We start from the raw sequence: 23428 nt of genomic DNA, 5'->3' as shown, positions 1-23428 counted from the left end.
CTCTAAATTCTCCGGAAAAATTAGTTAGTTAGTTATTTGCTGTGTGGTGCCCTTTAATCATTTCCCTTCTTACACCACTAATCCAAGAACACACACATTAATTCAGAAGGAACATCAATAAATTCCTCCTGTGCTAAGGACCCAATCCTGGAACGTGTATAACTCCAGTTGAAGCCAACAAAAGTTGGACCCTAATACTCTAAAATTCCTAGAACCAAATTACACTATGTATAATGCTGACTTCACCATACAAACCAATGTAACTCCCTGCATTTCAAAGGAGTTACTGAGAATTTACATCAATGTGACTGAGAGTAGCAGCCAGCCCCTGGCATTTATATTTTTATACACAACAGAGGTTGAGTATTAGAATGATAAAAGTTATTTTTTATATATTTCTAATATACAAAGACTTCCCAGGCCCAAAAAAACCACCAAACAAAAAAATCCCACAACAACTAAATTAAAATAGTGACTCACCAGTAGCCATTATTAGTGTCTGGTTAACCAGACAAATATAAACAGACAGGTATGCACATTTTATTTAAATTGTCCTTTCTGAATTTAAACCTGTCTCCTGCTGATCTGATGCAGGGTAGTGATGACTGCAGAAGGCAGCAGTGTCAGGAGTAAAATTTAACCCTCCCTCCCTACCCCCAGACTTCAGAGTTTTATGGAAACTCTCTCTATAGATCACAGAATTCCAATCACTGGTGCAAGGAGAGGCCTTGTACGTACTGCTCTCTCCTCTGACTTGCACTGTTTTACACTAGCAGCTCCATTTATTTCAGTGGAGTTATTCCTGATTTACACCAGTGTAAACTAAAATCAGAGTCAGGCCATCTTGTCTTTTTATACATACATAATGAAACAGCCCATTGGGCCTGGTTCTCCTCTGATCAGGAGCAACTCCACTGAAATCAGAGTTACACAGAGGTAAGGGTGATGCAAGTGAAGGGAGACTCAGACCCCAATCATTTTATGCAGTGTCTAGGAAACAGTCTACGAACCATGAGAACACTTTTCCTTGAGCTCCGGGCTGAATTGTGGAGCCCTGTAATAAAATCTAACCCATGAATGTACCGTATCCAAAATTATAAAGGTTCCCCCATCCCTATTAAATAAAGGGATGTTGCCTCCTTTAGCTCATTTTTTAAAAGCTCCTGTAAAGTCTTTGAAATATTAATATTTTCTCCCAAAATGACAGCAGCTGCTCTGCTAGCCTGTGACATGGATGGTTTTGTTGAACGCTTTTTTTTTCTTGGTTCAGTGTGCTTTGCATATGAAACAGGACATTCCCCATCCATCCCCTCCTAATCTAACAGGGACCTCACTTCCTCCCCATGAAACAAGCAGCCCATTCAGCAAAAGGGAAATCCCAGGATGCACTGGGGCAGAGCAGCTAAACAAGAAGCTTGGGGGAAAAAAAACGAAAAAAGAAGTTTGAGTGCGTCCAAAAGAGCAGAATTGAGCTGGTAATTGTGACCTTGCAAACTAGTAATTTAGGATGTGGATCTGCTGTGCCAATCTTTCAAAAAGTTTTCCAAGGAGGCAATTCTGGTCTGTCCCTACAGCAAAAGCCCACAAAAGAGATAGTACACAGCAGCAGCAATCTGCTGCCAAAACAGAACCACTGATAAATAGCCAGACTGGAGTGTCCTCTATAATTACCGAACCAGATTCTGCAGGGTAAATCTGGCATAACACCACTGTTACTCCACGATGTCACCAAGAGCAGAATCTGACCTATGGATCCTCATAGAAAACTTTGAAGAGCAGCTGCTTTGGGCTTGTATTATTTTTTTTTCCCCAAAACCCTTTTTACTTCTTAAGTTTGCATAAAACCAGGATCTTCTCCACTCTACATTTCTTCTCTAATGCTTGCTTTGTGACATCACAATTGTCTCCACAACAACTAATTGTGATGTCACAGAGGATTCCTATTTCAGATGGGGGGAAATAAGCAAAGAGAGAAGGAGAGGGAGCTTCTAAGCAACAAAGGAGCTGTTTTCATGCAAATGTCATAAGGAAGAATACAGCAGCATAAACAGAAGGGCTTTCAAGTCTGCCATGAGGAGGATCAGCTGCTCCTTAAGGATAGCATGAAGGAACAACATGAAGTTTAGACCAAAAGTATGAATTCTGGGTCTGGCTGACTGGTATAAATCCACTGAAAACAAAGTCAAATCAACATAAAACTGGAGAAATGCAATGGTGAATAATGCCCTTTAACTATTGTAATCTTACTAGCTAATTCTTTTAAACTTAAAATTACATTATAATACTTTCACACACAAATTCTTCTCTCAGACTGATGTAAATCCCGGTAACTCTAGTAAATCAAGTGACTCTTGATTTCCAGCAGTAACTTAAGAGCAGAATTTGACACACAAACTACAAACCACTGCTGAAAGAGGCCCAACTTCTGAAGCTGTTCAGCAGATTCTGCTCTTGGTTGCGATGGTTTAAATCTGGATTAATTCCATTGATGTTGCTGGAGTTACTCTAGTAATACAGAACAGAATTTTACCCAACGTCAGTTTGCCTGAATGAAAGCAAGACACTTGACCTGGTTCTGATATCACAGAGGGGTCTGATTCAAAGCCAACTGAAGTCAATAACAGTGTTTTCCTTGACTTCAATTGAACTTGGATCAGACCCTAACACAGTTTTTATACCAGCACAGCTTGAGTGATGTCAGTAGGATTTACTCTTTATTTACACTAGACCATAAGTGAATTAAGGATCCCCAGAATTTGGCCCAGTGGGAACTGTGCTATTTAAAGTACCACTCCCTTTTATACGTGAGGCCTAAACGGCAAAGGTAAATCTTTTCCTATCATAACTATCATATCTCTCCATATACTGGTACAGTTCACCACTGGGATTCAGAGCCCAGATCTTTCCTATCCTTCCAATACAGCCTGTGTCATGTTTTAAATCTTTTCCATAACGCTGTCTTTCATCCTGAGCAGTGAACTGCTCAACTCATAAGAAAATAAAAAGAAGCATGAAAATCTGTACTAGCAAATGCTCCAAATGCCAAGACTAACTTATTTCTAAAAATTAATTCAACTCTTTCATTTCTTAGCTGCAGGCCATTTGCTGCCACTCCTTTTTTCCACCCAAACAAAAGACGAAAGGGGATGACTCAAAGGAACTTGAATTTCAAGCTAAAGCCACAAAGCATGGAACGCTTGATCTTAATATTAAACAGGTGTGCAGATGCCATTCATTCAAGACTCATCATGGCTGGCTTTTTTTTTTTTTTTTTTAAACTTGAAAAAGCCCTGATTTCCTTAAAGACACATGGACAAATTCAATGACGACATAAGTGTGGTGTAAGTCACATCTTGGGCAAAAGCTGCTCTGAAAATGGGTGACATTTTACAGTGTTGCCAATTCCAAGCATTCAAAAATCATGACTCAGGCTCCTAAAACTCATGAGGCTGATTTAAAAGTTATTAGATTTGGGGTTCTTTTTCATAGCTTTTTGGTTTCTGAACCATTACTGGTGTCACATTTTACAGCTTTTCTCCACAACCACGAGGTCTAGAAACTTACTTAAACAAAAAAAAAAGTGGAGATTTTAAAATAATCATATGCCTCCAGGAGCTGAGGCTTTAAGAAAACACCAAATATCGTGAGTCTTACACCCTTTGCACCATCGTTTTGCACACCCACCAAATGCTAAGTTGGTACAAATTACACCACTTTATCACTTACACCCATCTTATAATACTCTTTACTGCTGAACCTGGCCCGGAGATCTCCATGGAAGATGTGCCTATCTAGTCCTCAGTTAAAACCCTTCACTGATTTTGCAAAAACTAAACTCCTGTGACAAAAGAGGAAGGCAAAAAGCCAAGCACAGCTAAACTTTTGCTACAGGACTTCACGGCCTTATTGTACAGTATGTTTTTTCTTAATGACAAAATGCGAATAAAGGAATATCAGGAATGGACCTCATGCTGCAGTCTGAACTCATTCATCCTGATTTTCGTCTCACTTATCTCAGATTTGTACCATTGTAAATTAATTCATGCCAGCGTAAGCAAAGGACAACCATGCCCATTGATTTCACTGGGAGTGCTGCTGGGTAAGGGATGGAGAATCAGGTCCATAATGCTGCTGAGTATTTTTAAAACAAATGCCTACTATCTTTGAACTCAAATACATTTATCAAGAAGGAAGACACAGGCATAAAAGGAAACCCTGTCTCATGAATGCTAAAGGGACAAATTCTGATCTCAGTAACACCAGAATAAATTTGGAGTAACTTCACTGAAATCAATGAAGGCTGAAAATCACAGCAAAATAGTGTCCTCGTACTATACATTTTTCTTTTCAGGCCCATTAATTAAGGTGTTGATTTCAAGGATTTTCTTTTAATTTTAGGTTACAAATTAGGTGCAGTGAAAGCTAAAACGCTTATTTTCCTGTTTAAATACCCAAAGCTAAATTTTTTTTTAAATAAAGGATACTTGTCAAATAAAACACCAAAAGAGTCTTAGAGAACTGTATCTTCCATAGTGTTGTCTTGTTTTTTTTTCTTAAGAGTAATTGATGGTTTCCTGCGTATGCTGTAACAATAATTGTTCTAGTGAGCAAAAGCATTGCTATGCAATACATACATTTTAATGCTCCATAGAATTGATTTAGTTAACTAGAAAGACGTTGCAAAAGCATGTTTAATGCATGCAATTCAAGACATCCAGAGCTCCAATAACATACAGTAAATCACTGCTAATAAATAGCCAGAGAAAACAGCGACTAAGGTCCCAATCCTGCAATGTAACCCCTGCATGGGCAGATCTCCTTGCCTGCCCAGAGTCCCACTGAAGTCAATGGGACTCTGCATTGGCCCTGGGAACCACCTGCGCAGATCAGGCTGTTTTACTGCAGTGTAGACGTATCCTCAAAGTTCCATCAATACAAGTGCTAGCTGGAGGTTTTCTTCCCCCACCTGCATCTCAGCGCCAAGTGGCATGGAAGGTTTTCAGCCCAATGAAAACAAACAAGACAGTTTTCCACTAATCAAAGGAGTATCACAGAAGTCCCTCCAAGCCCTTTCATTATTTACAGGGTGGGAAGCCTCAGTCACTGGTCTCTTCTGCCTAACACCAGTAGTAAGGACAACAACTTCCCCATCAAAGCAGGAAAATTCAAAGACTGAGAAAAACCACGTGGTGGTGTTATTTATGATTTTAACAGCACCGTTAACATATTCTGCAGCTTTACAGACACACTGTGAAAAAGACGAGGTCCCTGCCCAGAGAAGCCTCCAATCTAACAGCCCACTTGACTTTGCCTGGGTATTAGGGTCTGTTCTAAACATATGCAGGGCCTATGGCAGACATAATGCAGTGAACAATGGAATTCAATCGGGGGTGGGGAAAGGGTTCATGGAACAATGAGGGTTACAGCAGTGAAAAGACATGGAACAGTTTTCCCTCCCAACGCCAGCAGATGTTGTCCAATTAAAGATGCAAATAAATCATCCTTTGCATTGCAAGTCAGAAAACAAACACACAAAAGCTTTCTAAATACATTTCAGTTTAAACTTGCATAATTCTCCCAGTGGAGAAATCATCCTAAACTTATGCAATCCTTAGAAAGAGAGACATTATTACAGCTTGTGTAACAATTTCAGTGCCACCCAGAGAACAGTAATCTGCACGAGGAAATGCAGACACAACAACCCTATCAGAGAACACCACACACGCACAATTATATGTGGGAAGGGTGGCCACCATGGGGGCTAAAACCAGAGACACCAGCTTCCAGAGCGACTGCTCGGTAATTGAGCTAGAGGGGCTGCTCCCTCTGCGCCAGCCAGAAAAGCCTCTGTTATACTTAACCCAGACTTCCTAACACTCGATATCCTGTCTGCTATTTCAATGCCCTTACTCAACGTTTCAGACAGACATTACACAAACTGGCTGGTGAAAAGGGCTTGAGAAATCAAGAACCAATCCAAGTGAATGACCTTATTCTTTAAATTGATACCACTGACTGAGGCTGAGCAGAGGCTAAAGAACAAAGGTACAGAGGTGCAAGTCTTCCTAGCATGCCACCTAAATCCTCCACGGGGCAAAATGGAGGACATACAAGGCCACAATATTAAAAATGAATAAATAAAAATGTTAACAACCCAGCATTCTTGCTTGCAAGAAAAGGGGTGAGCATACCACACATTCTGAAGCAAAAAGGAACGTTACTGAAAAGAAAAGAAAACCAAGAAGAGATCCTATCCTCCACAAAGCATATGCAAAGTTAACTGCACATAAATCAATACACAGCAAGGACAGGTCACTGATTAGTTCATTTGCTGTTTACTCTGAGCCTAAGGTATGATGCTTCAACTATTACGTATGCACGTAATAGGTACTTGCGTGTGTAATTCCATTTACTTTAATGGGACTGCTGGGACTACTCAGTGTAAATAAGGGCTACAGGATCAGGCCCTTATTTAGCAGAAAAGGTGATTATACCGCTTGTTGCTTTAATACTACATCCTCAGCCTGGAAAAGCCCGGTTAGACGAGATAGTAGCCAACCACTGACTGAGCCAATGATAAGAGCTTCACTCATGGGAATTCCCATTGCTTTCAAGGGGAGTTCCATTACAGAACAGCAGCAGGAGTGGGGCCCAAATTCATATCAACCTGCGTTTTTGTTTTCTCATCCAAGAGCAAGTAAAACCAACACACAGAGCTCAGTGCGGAAAGGCCAGTGTCCATCAGCCAGCAGGCTTCCCCATAATTAAAAACAAACCCATTCCAAAGAATTATAAAACTATATTTGATGCCATTTGCATGCAAGTTTATGGTATCTACATTACTACTGGAAAAAGTATGGCCCTTACTCCCGCTTTAGAGGGGAGATTTGCTAGGCTGCAAAAATCCCTATTTAACAACTGAAATCTAGATACCTAACAGCAATCATAAATCCCAATTCCTGCATGTGACATTGTCCTTTCTGTCTGAGGACAGAGGGACAATTTACAGCAATAAGCACTATCCATCCCTTTAGTAAGTGTTTCCAGGAGCAGATCCATAGTGCACTTCTGAAAATGAAACCCCAACTTTGATCTGCATTTCCCAAAGCAGATATACTAAAGTAATAACACAGCTTTAGATTCTGCTCTTAGATGTAGGTATTGAGTACCAGTGTAAATCCAGAATAACTCTACTGACCTCAGCGGTGCTACTCTGGATTCAAATGGGTGTAATTAGATCAAAATCTGCCCCCATGACTCTAGGGCCACACTCTAGGATGGCTCAACAGCCAGTCGAAGTACAGGAAGGAGTTTGATACAACTACAGTATTTCTGTGGTTTGTGGGCAAATAGGCTTCAGTTACTTGTCTGCTGACTGCTTGAGTGAGAACTGCAGAACTAGCCCCAAACTATCCTTACGTTACAGAGTCTTGGGGGGGGGGGGGGTGTTAAGTTATCTGCATTTAAATTTTTGCAAAAAAAAATTTAAAGGAGCTAAGCAGCGGAGGGAGAACGAAGTATATCTTAACTGAGCAATCACCGTTGCCCATAGTGAATTCTATGCACTTCAATAATAATTTTCCAAGGTAAAAATAATACAGTATCAACTCAATCCCATTATTTTCCAATCTCTTTGCAGACTGAAGATTACTGTTTAGCTTTTAGCATGGAGCAGCAGAATGAAATGCAAAGATTTTCTGCACAAAAATGTCAATGTTTACTGCCCAAATTCAGAAAATATTTTTAAAAATGCATTAAAAAAACCCCAGATGTTATGTCTGTTAACAGTCAAATAAATTTCATTTAATAATGAAGTCCACAAGTTCAAACACAAACATGCTAAACTATTACATTTTTTAGATAATGCTTCTTTATCTGGAGGTCAACTTGATTTATGTGCCTTGTCCAGCCACTCAACCAAAATGGAGTAGTCCTACTGACTGCTAGTATTCTATAACTACACTACCTAGGAAGCAGTGTTTTATAAGTCACCAGTGTTCATTCCCTAACTATCTTTCTTTCCCAAGAGCCCAGAGATAAGGCCTCTAAGGCTAAATCCTCCCATTGGAGACAGCGATACAATTCCCACTGACTTCAGTGGGAGTTGCTTCTGGGCAAAGTACTATAGTGTTGAGCCCAAAGCTTGCTACTGTCTTTGAAAAGAAGAATTAAACCTGGCTTAGACAGAACTGGGTCTGAATAATGCACTTTGAGATGGATTTTTGTGTGTGATATCTAGCCAGAGCATGTGCCAAGCTACCGGTGTGAATTCCCACCATCAGACACTTCACACTGTTAGCGCTGCAGACATGCACAATTTTTGACTGTGCTGAGTTGTGATAGAGGTCCTCTTCAAATTGGAATCAGGACCACGCTAACAACTGTGTCAAAACAACACTGCCACTTGAAATGTTCTATAGCATGGTTTCCCCAATCAGAGTGGCATGGATTTCTTATTCCGAAGAACCATGCTAGCCAAAACATGCTTAGACTCAATGGTCTTGTAAATACTAGGGTTACCTTAAAATTTCCCACCGTTCTAGCAATGTTGAAAGATGTAGCACAGATAAAGTGCAAGCAGCTGCCAGCATTTTAACCACTGTTGTCTAGACATGCTCTGAAACCTAGTATAGACACCTCCAGATCATGTATGGCATGCTTTTGTAAAGCCAATCTAAACACAGATCCCAAGAAACAAAAATATGCCCTCACTAGTTAAGACGATCAAGTTAGACCCCTGCTAGCAACAACCATGTCCAAATCCTAAGGCATAGTTCAGATATTAGATCCCTGCAATGTAGTCAGGACCAAACTATGTTTAACTTTGTCCCTAAAGTGTACTGAAGCCTTGGACAGGTCCAAGTCCTGAGTTCATAAGCCACAAAAATGGTGTGTCAGAATAGGCCACAAAAAGAGCAAATGTTTGCAGTTCTAACGTTGGGATTTTCCAAAGAGCAGAAGGAAGGGAGTTAGGCACCCAAAATCCCTACCTAAAAAAAAATATCAGAGGTCTAACTTCAGTGACTTCTATCGGGGTGAACTAGTTTATGGCAACTGAGAGCAGAAGTCGGCTCAGAATCTTCATTTCATTATTTGCAAGATATTCACCCATGTGCACACCCCTACCTTACTTCTCAATCCGTAACATCGGTAAATCAGTTTCCACTCCTGGGGAAAAAAATAGCTGATGCCTGCTTAAAACACGGACATCTCCACACACACACAGGATTTTGCTTTAAGCTTGGTATCATTTTTGGAGCTTAGCTTCTGAGCCATAAAATGATACCAAGCTTAAGCTGTTGCTCCAAGCCATTGCTGGTTTCTGCTTTGGTGGCCATCTTGGTTTTTATTGAAGATTTTCAAATAAAATTTTTAATAGTCAGATAATGCAATGAGTCATTTCAGTGTTATATATAATAATGGGCCTGATCCTGCAGTCTTTAGGCAGGCAGAATTCCCCATTGACTTTTATCTAATCCATTTAGTGATGGACTAGACAGTAGTTTGGATGCCACAACCTGGGCAGAACCACAAGTTCTCTACAGTGCATGTCACAGGCCACACATTCCTAGCAACTGCAAGAGATTCCTCTTTAGGTAGCAGGGACTCACACTAGTGGAGTAAAAGGATCCGGATTTTATCCCTGCTGCCACTGTGAAGATCTGGGTGGCCATAGTGTGCAGTACAATGACAGCTGTGAAGTACTTAAGTGGCCACAGCTATCTTACAATGTCACTCAGAGCTGCATTATTTCACCGTGAATAATTTCTGTCCTTTGATTTGGCTGCACACTTGACCTGACTAAACCTTACTCCAGCTGAGAAAGCTCCGTGATGTGGCAGCAGCGCTGGATTTGGAGGAACTGCTAAATAAAGTGGAAGGCCTACTGTGCTCATTTGCATGTCAATACCCAGAATGCTACTTCTAGCTCACAGCGACTTCATAGAAATGCTGGGACCTGAGCCATGGGAACACTGCAGCGCTGGTGTGTGTGGGAGTGTGCACGGAATTCTCTTATCCCCCTAGTCTCTGATTCTATGTAGTTTTGCTAAAAAAAAAGTCTAGCTCTGAAATGCAAGGAGAGGGGAATATTAAAGCCCATCAGGCTGTGCTCAGTTCGATGACTCACAGAAAGTGGTATGGGGCAGGGTGACAGGATCTTACACTGTTCTACTGGAGACTGCCCACCAATCAAAAAAGCTTTAAAGCCCACTTTTGAGGCTTTAGTATCTCAGACACTTTGGAGACATGCTGGCATGTAGAAAGCAGACAGACAGCAGACCAGGATAGGGCAAGGGCATCAGCCATGGAGCACAGGAGAGATGGGAATGGCGACCCAGGCCTCACCTATACTGGCCAGAGGAGACCATGGAAGTCTCAACTGAAGTACTGTGTCCAGTTCTGGGCATCACACTTCAGGAAAGATGTGAACAAATGGGAGAAAAAAAAATCCAGAGGACAGCAACAAATATGATTATAGGTCTAGAAAACATCACCTATGTGGAAAGATGAAAAAAAATGGTTTTATTTAGTCTGGAGAAGAGAAGACTGAGGGGGGACATGGTAACAGTCTCCAAGTACATAAAAGGCGGATATAAAAAGGAGGGTGATAAATTGTTCTCCTTAGCCACTAAAGATAGAACAAGAAGCAATGGGCTTAAATTGCAGCAAGGGAGATTAAGGTTGGACATTAGGAAAAGCTTCCTAAGTATTGGGACAAATTACCTAGGGACGTTGTGAAAACTCTGTCAGTGGACATTTGTAAGAACAGGTTTGACAAACACCTGCCAGGGATGGTCTAGATAATACTTAGTGTTGCCTCTGTGGAGGGCACTGGACAAGACAGCCTATCTTCGAGGTCCCTTCCAGTCCTATGTTCTTATGATTCTATGCAACTATACCAAAAGAAACCATGGCTCTCAATTTATGGGACCCATTTTTGCAATTCTGGAAGTTTTTAAATCTTAGGACACACAACCCAGAACGTGGTGGCTGTGCTTTGAATAGCTCCACTCCAGACACAGTGGGTGAGAAGGGAGAGGGAACAAACTAATGGAGAAAAGTAGAAGAGACTAGGACACACTCACATATAAAACCAGAGGCAGCAGCAGGAGACCAGGAAAGGAGCAGGGAGAACAGAAAAAAATGCCGGGGGAAGTGGGAGAGCAGGGGCGGAGGGGGAGAATCCAGGTGACAAGAAGAGACAGAAGGGGAGGGACTAGGACAAGGGCAAAGACTGAGGGGAAACAGGAAAGAGCTCAAGGGAAGAGGAAGCTCTGGGAAGTGGAGGGAAGGTGAAGGTTAAGGGTGGAGTGGATGTGAAGAAGCTCATAGGTCAACACAGAGGGAAAACAGACCCGAGATTAGGGAGGAAATAAAAAGGAATAAAACTAAAAAGAAAAGGGAAGGAAGAAAAGTGACAGACTCTGAGGAACTTGCTCTGCTGTACTGCAGAGTTCAGAGCTTCCTCAAATCTGTGGCTTTAACCCATTGTCCCCTTCATGAGGCTTCCACCTGCACTGCAGCTCTAGACCAAGCCACTCCCGGGAGGAGCAAAACCACAGACACCACACCTTGCACAATCACAGACAGACACATAAGGCACAGTCATGCTGACAGAGCAGCAGAGATACCCCCAGCCCCAAACACCCCAGAGACACACAGCCCGACACATATAAGCACAGACCCATCATGAAACTGAGACGAATTCAAACAAATCACAAAAGAAGGCACACATCACACACGCATATGTACACAAATGGATATATGACAAAACAAAGTGACACAAGCACATACACACAAAAAAGCGAAGCGACACAGACACACGTTTCACACATTTATCCACAAAAAAGCACCCCACACGCAGCCAGAGAGACACACGAGCATGCAGGCAGACAGTGATAAACACAACCACACAGAGCCAGAGACAGGATCTTCCTTTCATTTCCTTGCTAGGCGACCTAAAATTTACTCCAGTCTAGCAGCCCTTGAGCCAGACTGAATCTCTCCATAATTATCTGCAAATGCTGCTACAGCACAAATGACCTTAACATATGATATCCCGTTGGCTACATCTGATGGAAAAAGGCTGGAGAAAAAGGAAACATAAGTGAGCTAAGGCAATTCCAAAACTCTGTCTGGTCTGCCAGGTAAGTTGTTGACAGGGTCTCTTCAAGATTGTGTTGTATTTATACAGGAGCCCTGAAGCCAACTCAAAAGCCTTGAAACTTAGCCCAGTTCTGCACAAGAACTGAGATAAAACGTTCCCCTTTCCCCCACCCTATCCCCAGAACATGGACACAATCTACCCCTTACAATATTGCATTTTGAAAGCCAACACCCTGGGAATTTCATAGCATAAATGCATTTTGGCAAAATGTTCCAAAGTAGCCACTGATCTTTTAATATTTTTGATGCCACAATTTTTAGGTGCCCAACTTGAGCCTCATTGATCCTGATTTGTCAGAGGTGCTGTGCACCTTTCCCACAGGCCTCATCTGGAGCCAGGAGTGCTTAGCGCTTTCTGAGAAAGTGAAGTCCCTTTTGGGGTGGGATCTCGAGTTGGGCTCCACCCCTAAAAAAAAAAAATTTAAAAAAAATCAATAAATCAAAGCACCCCAAGTTCAGTAACCACTTTTGAAAAACGTCGCCCCTTGTGTCTAAACTTCCCCTGACTCCACCTAGCTCCAGTCAAGGGTTCTGGATATTGCTAAAAACAGCATAAAACTCCATAAAAAACCATTGACACCACTTAAGGTTTGAAATTCTTCAAATGAAAGAGGTCAGCTGTGGAAATGGGGAAGCAATCCACCAATACGCGACTAACCCAGGTAATAGTCAAAATACACCTTTCTGGGAGTAGGAGAGGGAAATGGGGAGAGGTGGTCTGGGCAGGATGCCACAATCGCAGCAAGGTCCCTTCACCCCCAAAATCCTGCTTCCCCAGCCTCACAACCCCACCCCCTTCTGAACCCTTCCCCTCCCCACACATCTGTACAAGATAGTCAATCCCCACCATGCCACCTTAGCGCATGATTAGCAGCGGACAGAAAAGCCATTAAAAACACATCCACCTCCAACTATGGCGATAATGTGGCTCATCACAGCACAACACTGCCACAATGGCTCTGACCCTCCAGCTCTGGGGAGGAGAATTTGAGGAACTAGAGGGAGGAGGAGTCTAGTTACTGATTTGGAAAAAAAAGAAAAGAAAGAAAAGCTAGAGGCAAGCAGCTGAATTAACTGGGCCTCCCAAAGCTAGCTGGGCTAAGTGCAGCTTTGTGTCTGGATATTTAAAAAAGAAAGTTAAAGATAGAGAGTGATTAAAACCAGCATTTGGGAAGTGATGAGAATATCCCTGCCCATTCGCAATAGGCTTTAAATGCTTCTCTTTGAGTTTGTCCCTAGCTTTGTGCACCCTACAACTCCAGCAACCAAAAATCCCCAACAAAATGAGACAAAATCCACCCAGCAAGCCAGTGCAGTAGAACTCAAGGGAAGGAGTTAACTCGACTTTTCGAGTGTGCGCGTGCGGACAGTGTGCTGCTCATCCCACAGCCAATTACACCACCGCCAGTGAGCCAGACATCCTGGTGTCTGCGAGGAAGTTTTCAGGGCCCTGTGGCATTGCTGCCCATTGATCAGGACTGGTGCCAGGGGCCACCACGGCCTGCCACCCACCCACATGCTGGGGATTCAGGCTGCTCAGACTGAAGAAGGAAAAGAAAAAAAAAAAAAAGCCACCTAAAATAAATGTGGTTTAGCAGTCTGGATGGGCAGCGTCAACACCCGCATGGCATATCTTAGAGACTGCTGCAGTTGGCTCTAGACAGATTCATTTACTGGATTATACAAAACCCAATACACAAAAGCCAGTCTGGTCGTAGGATTCAGACAATGTGCTCAGTCTTCTCCGTTCACACACCAGTCGCTAATGCGGGCTACTAGTATACTGACCTATTGTCAGAATTTTTCCTATATACCCCTGTGACCAGTCACATTTCATTTCCATCTACGCTTGGAGATCGTTTAGTCTCTGTTCCCAGACCTGTTCAATGTATTATTAACACATACATTAGGAGTGGAGTTGTATGTATTTCTGTAAAGAGCAGTTTGTTCATGTTATTTGTCCTGGCCCCAGCTTCCGTGCTTCCCCATTCAGGCTCCGATCCCAAAATCCTGGCCTAGCCAGCACTCCCAGTGAAAGTATGGGGGGAGCAAAGGCAGCAGGAGCAGGCCCCTAAGGTACAATTCAAAGAAGAAATAGAAAGATAAAAGTATTTTAAGTAAAACCTAAAAGCCACCAAGAACAACAATTTAAGCCTACAAGAAAGCGAAGTGCAGTGTCTGAGAATGCTCTTCCACATCACCCCACTGGGCTCGATTTCACAGCATGGTTAGGCTGCTGCATGCCTTTAAAGGGAAAGGGGCCACCAACGCTGGTTTGTCAGGAGACCGCTGAAACCGTGGGCAAATTTTCCCCCCCAAAACCAGGTGCCACTTACCCTGGGTGCTTTTCTCTTGTATTTGTTGCTGTAGTCAAATTTCTCTTTCATGTCATCCAAGAACTGGCCCAGCCTCGCTTTCTCCTCTTTCCCGGTGTAATCCTGGCTGAGGAGGATATAGGACCTCCAGTTCGCCGAGTCAAAGCCCCAGTGGCAAGTCCTGTTCTCCAGGGATTTATGCGAGTGGACCACGAATTTGTGAGGCGGGTACATGAGCCTGCAGTCCAAGCACTGGATGCAGGCAGCGCTGGGGTTGGCGTACAGCTCCGGCACCAGGAGTCCCTTGCACTTCCCGAAGCACTCGTGGTACACCTTGAAGCTCTGCTCCGTGAGCTCCAGCTCGATGGTGCTGGGGAACTCCTTCTTGCAGCGGGGCGGGTAGCTGCCCCCGTAGAGCAAGGCGTTGCAGAGCCGCTCGGCGTCCGTCTTGGTGATGAGCCCGCAGGACGGGGCCGAGAAGGGCAGGATGCCCATGACTTTCAGGATCTCCAGCTGGTCGGCCGTGCAGCGGGAGCAGTAGACGTGCAGCTCGTCGCACACCGAGTTGATCTGCTGCAGGGAGAAGTCCCGCAGCACGGAGTTCAGGATCTGCGGCAGGCAGAGCCGCTTCTCCCCGCCCACCACGAAGCAGGAGATGGTCTCCCCCTCCAGGATGGTCTCGCACCGCTCCGTGGACCTGTCCGAGGGCATGAAGAAGGGGCCCGGCATCACCGGCGGGGGCTGGATGGGGGGCAGGTGGAGGGCGGGCTCCGCCGGCTCCTTGCCACTGTCCTTCTTGTACATCTCCTGCGCCCAGCGGGCGGAGAAGGCGGCCGGGCCACCCAGGGAGCTCATGGAGCTCAGGTGAAACTGTTCCAAGGTCTTCTGCAGCCCGGGGTGCGGCTGGAAGCTGCTGCGACCGACCGCCTCCATCTTTCAGCCCCGGAGCCCCCTCCCCGCCCCGGCCCGACCAACAGCGAGAGGGAAGGGAAGGGAGCGCAAAGCCCCGGCTCGGGCGCCGCTACACCGGGGGCCAACGCATCCACAGCGCCCGGCCCGGCCTCCGGCTGAGTGTGCCCGCGGGGCGCGTGTGCCCGGCGCCGGGGGGGCCGCTTGCACCCGCGCCTCCCCCCCCCCGCGCTGCCCCGCGAGTGTCGCGCCGCCCTGAGCACACCGGGCCCGCCCGCCCGCCACGCCGCCAGCACGCGCTCTCCCGGACGCCCCCCCCCCCTGGCAGCAACCCCCCCCCTCAAATACACCCCACAGAAAAGTCTGTGCCACGCTCCAGCCCCCGGGGGGCTCAAAGGCGCGCGGGCTGCGGCTCCGCGGCGGCCTCCCGGCTGTCCATCTCCACCGAAGCCAAGCGGGCGTAAGGGGGGGCGGGGAAGGGAGGGAAGCTTGGGTCCGTGCAAGGAGGGGGCCACCCAAAAAAAAAAAAAAAAAAAAACAAACCACAACCTAAAAAACCACAAAATTTTGTTGCAATATTTGGTTTTTCTTAAAAGCTCCCCCGCCCGGCTTCACAATCTTTTGCACGTCCAAAAAAACCCCAAAAACGTGGCGGGGGGGGGGGCTGCAGACAGAGAAGGGGGCTGCAGGCAGGCAGACAGGCGGGCTTCCCCCCCCTTTTCCGTGTGGTCCCCGGGCTGGGTCGGGAAGGTTTCCTTTGCTTCTCTGCTCTGCTCTCGCGTCTAGCGGGCTGCGGGGAGCTGCAGGCGGCGAGCGCGCATCCTCCCGGCTCCTCTCCCCGGCAGCGACTGAGCGCGCCTCGCGCCTGAGCTCGGGCCGCCTCGCGCTCACTCCTCCCCCCGCCCCGCCCCGCCCCGCCCCTCCCCGCGCGCCCGCCCGCACCCCTCCCCTGTTTGTTGGTGTCTGCCTCAGTCATTGAACCCCTGCCAAGAATGTGACCAACTCCCCAGGCTGGGCTCTTCCAGGAACGGGGGCCGCCTCCCCCCGCGCCGCTCTTCGCGGAGCCGCTCTGCGAAGGCAAGCCCCGGAGCCTGCCGGGCTGGGGAAGAGAGTAAAGTGCTGGGTTCACAGACCTGCCAGCGAGGAAGTACGGGGGCGGGAGGGTGAGGGCTTTTCTCTGAGGGTTTGGTTTCTGCTTTGTCCTGATTATTCACTGAGTTGAGGTGTGTGTGTGTGTGTTTAATTTTTTAAGTGTGTGCCTGATATAAGCACATACACACAAGGTACATGCAACACACCCAGGCTTCATGCAATTAACACAAAAGTTGCACAACATACATACACCATCTGTATGTAATTCAAGACAAGTCCACACCTGACACAAAATACACACACACACACACACCACAAAGATATGCACCTAACGTATACATGTAATACAAATTTTATGTGTAACACCTTCAAACATAAAACATGTACATCTAACACACGCACAAAATACACACACACACACGGAACATGCACAAAACACACGTAATGTGTAAAACAAAACACACACACATATGCATAGTGCAAAACATATGCCCAATGTAAATGCATAACACAAATACACAGTGTATAGATGGAACACACACGCACAACATGGCACAGCCTGCTGTAATACAAACACAGTGGAGAACAAAGAGAGAAAATACATTTTCAGCTGAAACTGCAGGGGTATTTTAGGTCAGAAAAATTAAATTTGTTCAGTCAAAAGGTAGCCTGGGATCTTTAAGAGCCATGACTAATGGAGGACCTCCCTTTCACATCTCATGCGAAAGAGGGCACAGAGCCACCCCAAGGATGGTTGTGCACTGACTCACAGGAAAGAGCACCCTCTACTGAATCACTAACACCACTTCCTTCAGCACCAAGATTTTCCTAACAAGTCTCCCAGGCAATCACTGACCCCATTCAGCCCTACTTAGTTTGGGAGAACCTTCCGGAAGATACCCAGGTGCGTACACACCATTTTTGCTCGACTTTTTGGGTTTCTTGCTGTTATGAAAACAAATGAGAACTGGAAGACATTCTCCAGAGTTCAAAGCTTTTCCTAAAGAAATCTGTTTTCAATTAGCAAACAATTTTGGTTGAAATGTGTCTGGTTTTTCAATGAGTTACACAGTCAAAATTTCAAATTTTTCGACAATCAAAACTCTTTTTTTACTGTCTTTTCAACCAACTCTAAATACAAACATAAGAAACAAGTTTCAAAACCAAAAAAGAGAGAAACAAGGATTGTTTCCACCACCTCTCATAAATCAACATTTTATTTAACTCTAATGTGCAGACAAGAAGAGGCTACATGACAAACTTTATCCAGCCTAGGAGCCCCAGTTAGGGACCAGAACCTTGGTGTGCCGGGGGCTGTGAAAACACAAAGCAAAAATATGGTTCCTGCCCCAAAGATCTTACAATCTAAGTATAAAACAGAACACAACAGGTGGCTGCAGACACATCTGGGGGAAAGGGGTGAAGAGATGAATGTCCAGATAGATATGTTAAATTTGAAGGATCTGTGCAGACACAAAAATAAGAGAAAGTCTGGCCAAAATCAATCAATGTGCTAGGGGAACACAATGCCCTTTGGAATTCTATTTAGAATTCTTTGGAATTCTATTAAGATTTTGAATTCACACCCCCCTAGCGTTCAACGACCATCTGATTTGACAATTTCCAGGGCCTAATCCCAGAGGTTTCAGCCACTTGTACATTTTTTTTTTTTTGTTACTTTGGTCCAACCATTTTATTAATTATTATTTTAACATTTGTAATTGTGGGAACGCCTACAAGTTAACCAACTCGGAGCCCCACTGCATGAGCCAATATATAAACAAATTTGAAAATTACAGACTCTGCCTTATATTGTTGTCACTGTTATTCTGGTGGTAGCAAAGTGCAGTATTTGCACAAAAGAAGGCTCTGATTCCGCAATTTGAATTAGCAAGGATGGGCCCAGGGGTCCAGTCACACGCATCCAGTTGAAGCATCTGGGTTTAAAGTATGAAAAGGGAGTGCAAAGAAGGAAAGAACTTCATGTGACTAGCATCTGTCATATCACTTCATGCACTACAGAAGGCAGTCCTGATCTTTGACTGGTGCTCTTAGATGCTACTGCAATACAAATATTAAATAATAATAGGACCTACAAGTACTAATCAGCACCCAGGGCCCTAATGTGCTAGGTACTGTACATTTATGCAATTAAAAAAAACCAATCCATCATGCAAAAAAGCTTACAGTTTACTGGCAGAATTCTGGGCTGTGTTGCTAGTGATCTATAAGGGCACTGGTTAAGAATATATTCTTTTAAATACAAAATTCAGTGTTGTATGGTTGAAACTGACTGTGCCTGTTACCTCCTGATAATAGGAAGTATGCATGAGATCTACCCACTCACATGTTCTTTTGCTTCCAAATCGTAAAGTGTTTTGTATTTGAAGAATAAAGAAAGACCCTTTCCCCAAGCAGAGTTTTGACCCCAAAAAGGGAGAAGTGCTAGGGACATTGCTCGTGAATTGATTTTATATGGAAGGTACTCAGCTGATACACTGATGAGACACAGAATAATACCCTAAAACAGATTTAATTGCAATTTAAAGCTGGTTTTAGATACATTAAAATCTAAGAGAAAAATCCAGATGTATTCAAACACCAACTATAGAATCCCTGATCCTTTTAAAGAGAAAAAAATATATACTTAGAAGGACACTCACTCATTAACGGATAAGCCACTTTGCTCTGGAAGCTGGTTTGTTAGTGTACGTTTTAAAAACAAAAAACCCAACAACTAAGGTTCATTTTAAGAGAGGTGGCTCCTCCAATCAAGATGGTGTCTGCTACTCAGATATCCACTGGATCCTGTAAGGAGCTGTTTGTGGGCAGGCTGACACTAACTGTCATTCCTAGAAGAGAGAGGACCATTCAAAGGAAAGGGAGGATGGCCTGGTGGTTGAGGCACAGGACATCTGGGTTCTATTTCTAGATCTCCCGGGGATTTCATGTTGCCTTGGGCAAGTCATTTAATCTCTTTGTGCCTCATTTCCCCCATCTGTAAAATGGGGGTAATGCCAGCTCCCTGAGGGCAGGCAGGCCTGGATTTACCAGGGTGCCCTCGCTGCGTGTGCACAGGGCCCCTGACTTCCAGGAAAAACAAACAAACAAACAAAACAAAAACCACAGTGGCACAGTGCAACCTCATGTGCCAGGTCATAACAACACTCGTGCCAGTTAGGCCCGGCCACCTCCCTGTCTCAAAGGAGGAGTGATCGGGCAGCGCAGGACTGTGAGTACAAGGCAGGCAATGGGAGAGAGTGGAGGTGCTGGACAGTGGGGGAATCAGGAAGAGCTGCCGTAGCCTGGAACATGAGCAGTGTGCTGGGCCAGGGGGCACCAATGAGTGGCCAGGAAGATCCTGAGGTGGGGGTGAGGGGCTGGGGTGAGTTGTTGGTGGGCTATGGGGTGAAAGGGCAGTGTTGGGGGGGGGTGAGTTTAAATTGAGTGGGATGTACGTCAGGGCTGCTGGGATGAGTTGGGGGGGCTGTCAGGATAAGTGGGAGCTGATGGAGGGTTGTTGCGGTGGATGTGGGGTGGGAGGAGCATTCTGAGCTTTGTGTGGGGTATGGTGCGGATTGCTACCTAGTTTAGGAAAGGCGGGGAGGCCGCTTAATTTCCATAGTGCACAGGGCCCCAAAATTCTTTAGTCTGGGCCTGGCCAGGGAGGATAAAATTAATTCCCATTAAGGTCACCAAAAACTCAGATTGACTCTAATGGAAGCAAGATCAGGCCCTAAATCAGAATCAATTCCATTGTGGCCAATGGAGACGCAATGATGTAAAAACAGCATCAGGGACCTGATCCAGAGCCCAGCGAAGTAATGGAAAGGTTCCCTCTGACCTCAGCAGGCTATAAACTTGGGTCGTTCAGCTGAGGAGAGGGGAAATATTGACTGCAAGGGAGCAGTTGTGTTGTGGGAGGAGCATGGGGTAGAAGAAAACCAAGTATTTGAACACCGTCCTCCTATGAGCTGTAGGTGACCCTGGGCAAGTCCCTTCCTCATTCTTTGCCTCGGTTTCTCTATCTGCAAGTGTGGATAGTGACCCTGCCCTGTCTCAGAAGGAGGATTAGTTTATGAATGGGTGTAAGACACACTCTGAGATCCTCAGACAAGCAGCTTTGGAGAAGGGGAAAGGATTAGTATCAAATTGCTCAATGCTGTGGTTTTTCCTAACAGGTTTAGGCATTAAAAGGCTGGCGTTCGCGCCACTCACAATACAGTAAAACTTCCGTTTGTCTGTCTCCCAGGGGCTGTGCAGAGTTAAAGAGCAGTGGGGAGGTAGTGTGGGGGAGACTGGCCTGGGGAGTAGAGAGATCTCTCACTTTGGAGTAAGGTGACAGCAGGTTTTGAAGCCTCTTGCCTTCCTGATGGAGGTCTGTGAACAGGACGTGTGTTCAATAACAACAACAACTACACACTCATCTTACACACACATCCCCCTGACACACACCCCCAGTGCCTCTCCAGCCAATTCAGATCTCTCATGCTTGACAACCTTCTAGCTGGAGAAAGCAGAAATGGGGGGGGGGGAGGGAATCTCAGAGGAAGGGCCCTGACACCACAGAGTTTTTTTCTCTCTCTCTTTTTTTTTTTCCTATTGGCTTCAAGGCCAGCAGCTCCTGGAACACAAATGCTCTTGTAAACTTCTGAACCACACAACCCTATGGTGGGTGGGTGTTTGCTCCCTGCCTGCCAGTTCCAATCCACCCACAGATTCCAAAGGCCCAGAACGAAAAGCAGACTCCATTTTCCATATTTAAACAGGCAATTCATTCCATCCACCCCTCCACTTTTGGTTCACTTGCAAATCTGTGAGTGGGGAGCATCTTCCCTCATCACCGCCCCAACCCCTTCCATCTCCCCAAGCGGGAAGAGGGATGTGTTTGTGCCTGAAACATTCCACACACACACACACACATAAAAATACGCTCCAGTCCTCTCTGCTGCCAGATGTGAAGCTCATCAGGAAGCCAGAGAGGTTATCAGGGACAGGACTGCATCTTGCAACTATTTCATAAAACATCTGGGGAGGGTTAGCCTCTGGAGTGGGGGTGGAAGACAGGTGACATCTGAAAGCACAAAGGCAAAAGGGACATGTAGAGATGCCACTCAGAGCAGCTAAAGAGCATAATGTATCTTGGTTTAGACTGTACATTCTTGTGGGGCAGGGACTGGCCTGCGCCGTACAAAGCACAGTGAGGCCCCAATCCTGACTGGGGTTTTGCGGCACTACAAGTAACAAACAAATAAAAATAAAGTGAAATGCAAGGAGATGCAGTTTCCTACCCAGCCTGCCCTTTGGGAGCCTCTGCTGGAGCAGATTTGATTATCAATGATTTGTAGCTAGAAGCCCCAACCAAGACTGTACAGTACCCAGCACAATGGAGCCTAACTGCTCTCTCAAAAGAGCTGAGCGATCCCCAGGCACCTAAAAGAAGAGGCCAGATCTTCAGGAGTGATCAGTGCTCCTGGACGCTGAATGGGTTTGAAAAAGCTGGTCAGTTATATGACACTTCATGAGGATTATTTAGTTCTCTAATTTGCATATTTGCAACTCATTAGCATGTGGCCATAATTTGAGCTTAGGGTCAACACGTCCTGCCCCAAGCCGTGGTAGGGCTGGACAGGATGTGGAGCAGCACAAAAGTTGCCAGCTCTGAGGTTGGGGCAGGTGGGGAGGTATCTGGGGACGTTCTGGCAGGGGTCTGGGATTACTGGGCTAGCAGGGGGGCCGTGCTATGGTGTCTGAGGTAGCTGGAGGGCTGGATGCTGTCAGAGTAGGTGGGGGGGTGCAGGTAACTGGGGTTCTAGGCTCCATCTGGGAGGCAGGGGGTTGGGTTCTCTCTGTGGGACAAGGTGTCAGGCAGGGGCTGGAGTCTCTCTGGAGGGCAGGGGGTTTAGGGGAGCGTGGAGCTCGTATTGAGTCCCCCTTCCCTTCTATCCCTGCCTGCCTGCCTGTCAGCCACTCACTGCTGCCTCCTTCGGATTCAGCAGGGGCAGCAACCAGAAGGGAAGATATACAGGCAGGGGGCTGCCTGCTTCTGAGGGACTCAACAGCAACTTCTATATGTGGCAGGAGGAATGACGGCTTCTGCCAGCAGCTCAGCCATGTGTGCAACATGGAGTCTGAGCTGCGAGCTCAGGGCTGCCCAACACAGGAGCATCTCGCAAAATGCCCAGCCTGTGGCAGCCCTGTCCATAAGTGCTGATGGGTGCCAAGCACTTTGGAAAGTCCAGCCCGATCCAAAACCCACTGAACTCAACGGAAAGACTCTGACTGACTTCCCTAGGCTTTGGATCAGGCTCATAGCAAGGGACTGTCTTTGCCCCAAAGAGTTTATACCTCGATGGGCAAAAAGCAGCAGCCCCAGTCCAGTGCTTTATCTCAGGACCATCCCACCTCTCCGTTTTGCTCCCTTCCTTCCTGTTGCTTGTGGACTCTGCCTGATGGATCTAGCAGGCGAAGGCCCTGATTTAGCAAAGAACTGAGATCAAAAGTGACTTGAGCAGATTCCATAGATGCATCGATTCCAAGGCCAGAAGGGACCATTGTGATCCTCTTTTCTGACCTCCTGTATAACAGACCATAGAGCTTTCCTTAAATAATTCCTAAAGCTGATCTTTAGAAAAGCACCCAATCTTGATTTTAAAATGGCCAGTGACACCACAACCCTGGATACTTCAGTGCCTTGCCTAATTGGGGCTTTAGTTTTCACTGGGTACAATCAAAATGGGAAACCAACCACCACCTGAAAGGAGAGTCATTCAGCCATGTGCATTAACTCCAATATTAAAACTGGACCCTAAAAAATGCTTCATTGAGACACTTTGGCCCAGCTCTCCGAGGTATTTAGACTAGGCTTTTGTTTTTTAATACACTGATTGTTACCAGGCTAAAAATGTAACTTTAGCAAAAATACACTAATCCTATTTTTTTTC

General features: G+C 45.6%; 1 protein-coding gene across 2 annotated transcripts in view; it reads right to left on the bottom strand.

Moving 5' to 3' along the window:
* The window catches only part of SKI (SKI proto-oncogene), a 145054-nt gene extending 129408 nt beyond the window's left edge, over positions 1–15646 (bottom strand). For both annotated transcript variants that reach the window (XM_084651744.1, XM_084651745.1), the window contains exon 1: positions 14505–15646. In XM_084651744.1, the coding sequence (XP_084507870.1) occupies positions 14505–15416 (912 nt within the window). In that variant the 5' untranslated portion in view covers positions 15417–15646. The remainder of the gene's footprint in view (positions 1–14504) is intronic.
* Positions 15647–23428: the final 7782 nt, after the last annotated feature.

This window comes from Lepidochelys olivacea (assembly GCF_965140295.1).
Source record: "Lepidochelys olivacea isolate rLepOli2 genome assembly, chromosome: 18".
Taxonomy (NCBI): Eukaryota; Metazoa; Chordata; order Testudines; family Cheloniidae; genus Lepidochelys; species Lepidochelys olivacea.
The sequence above is the reverse complement of the archived record's forward strand: the minus strand, read 5'-3'. Positions and strand labels throughout refer to the sequence as shown.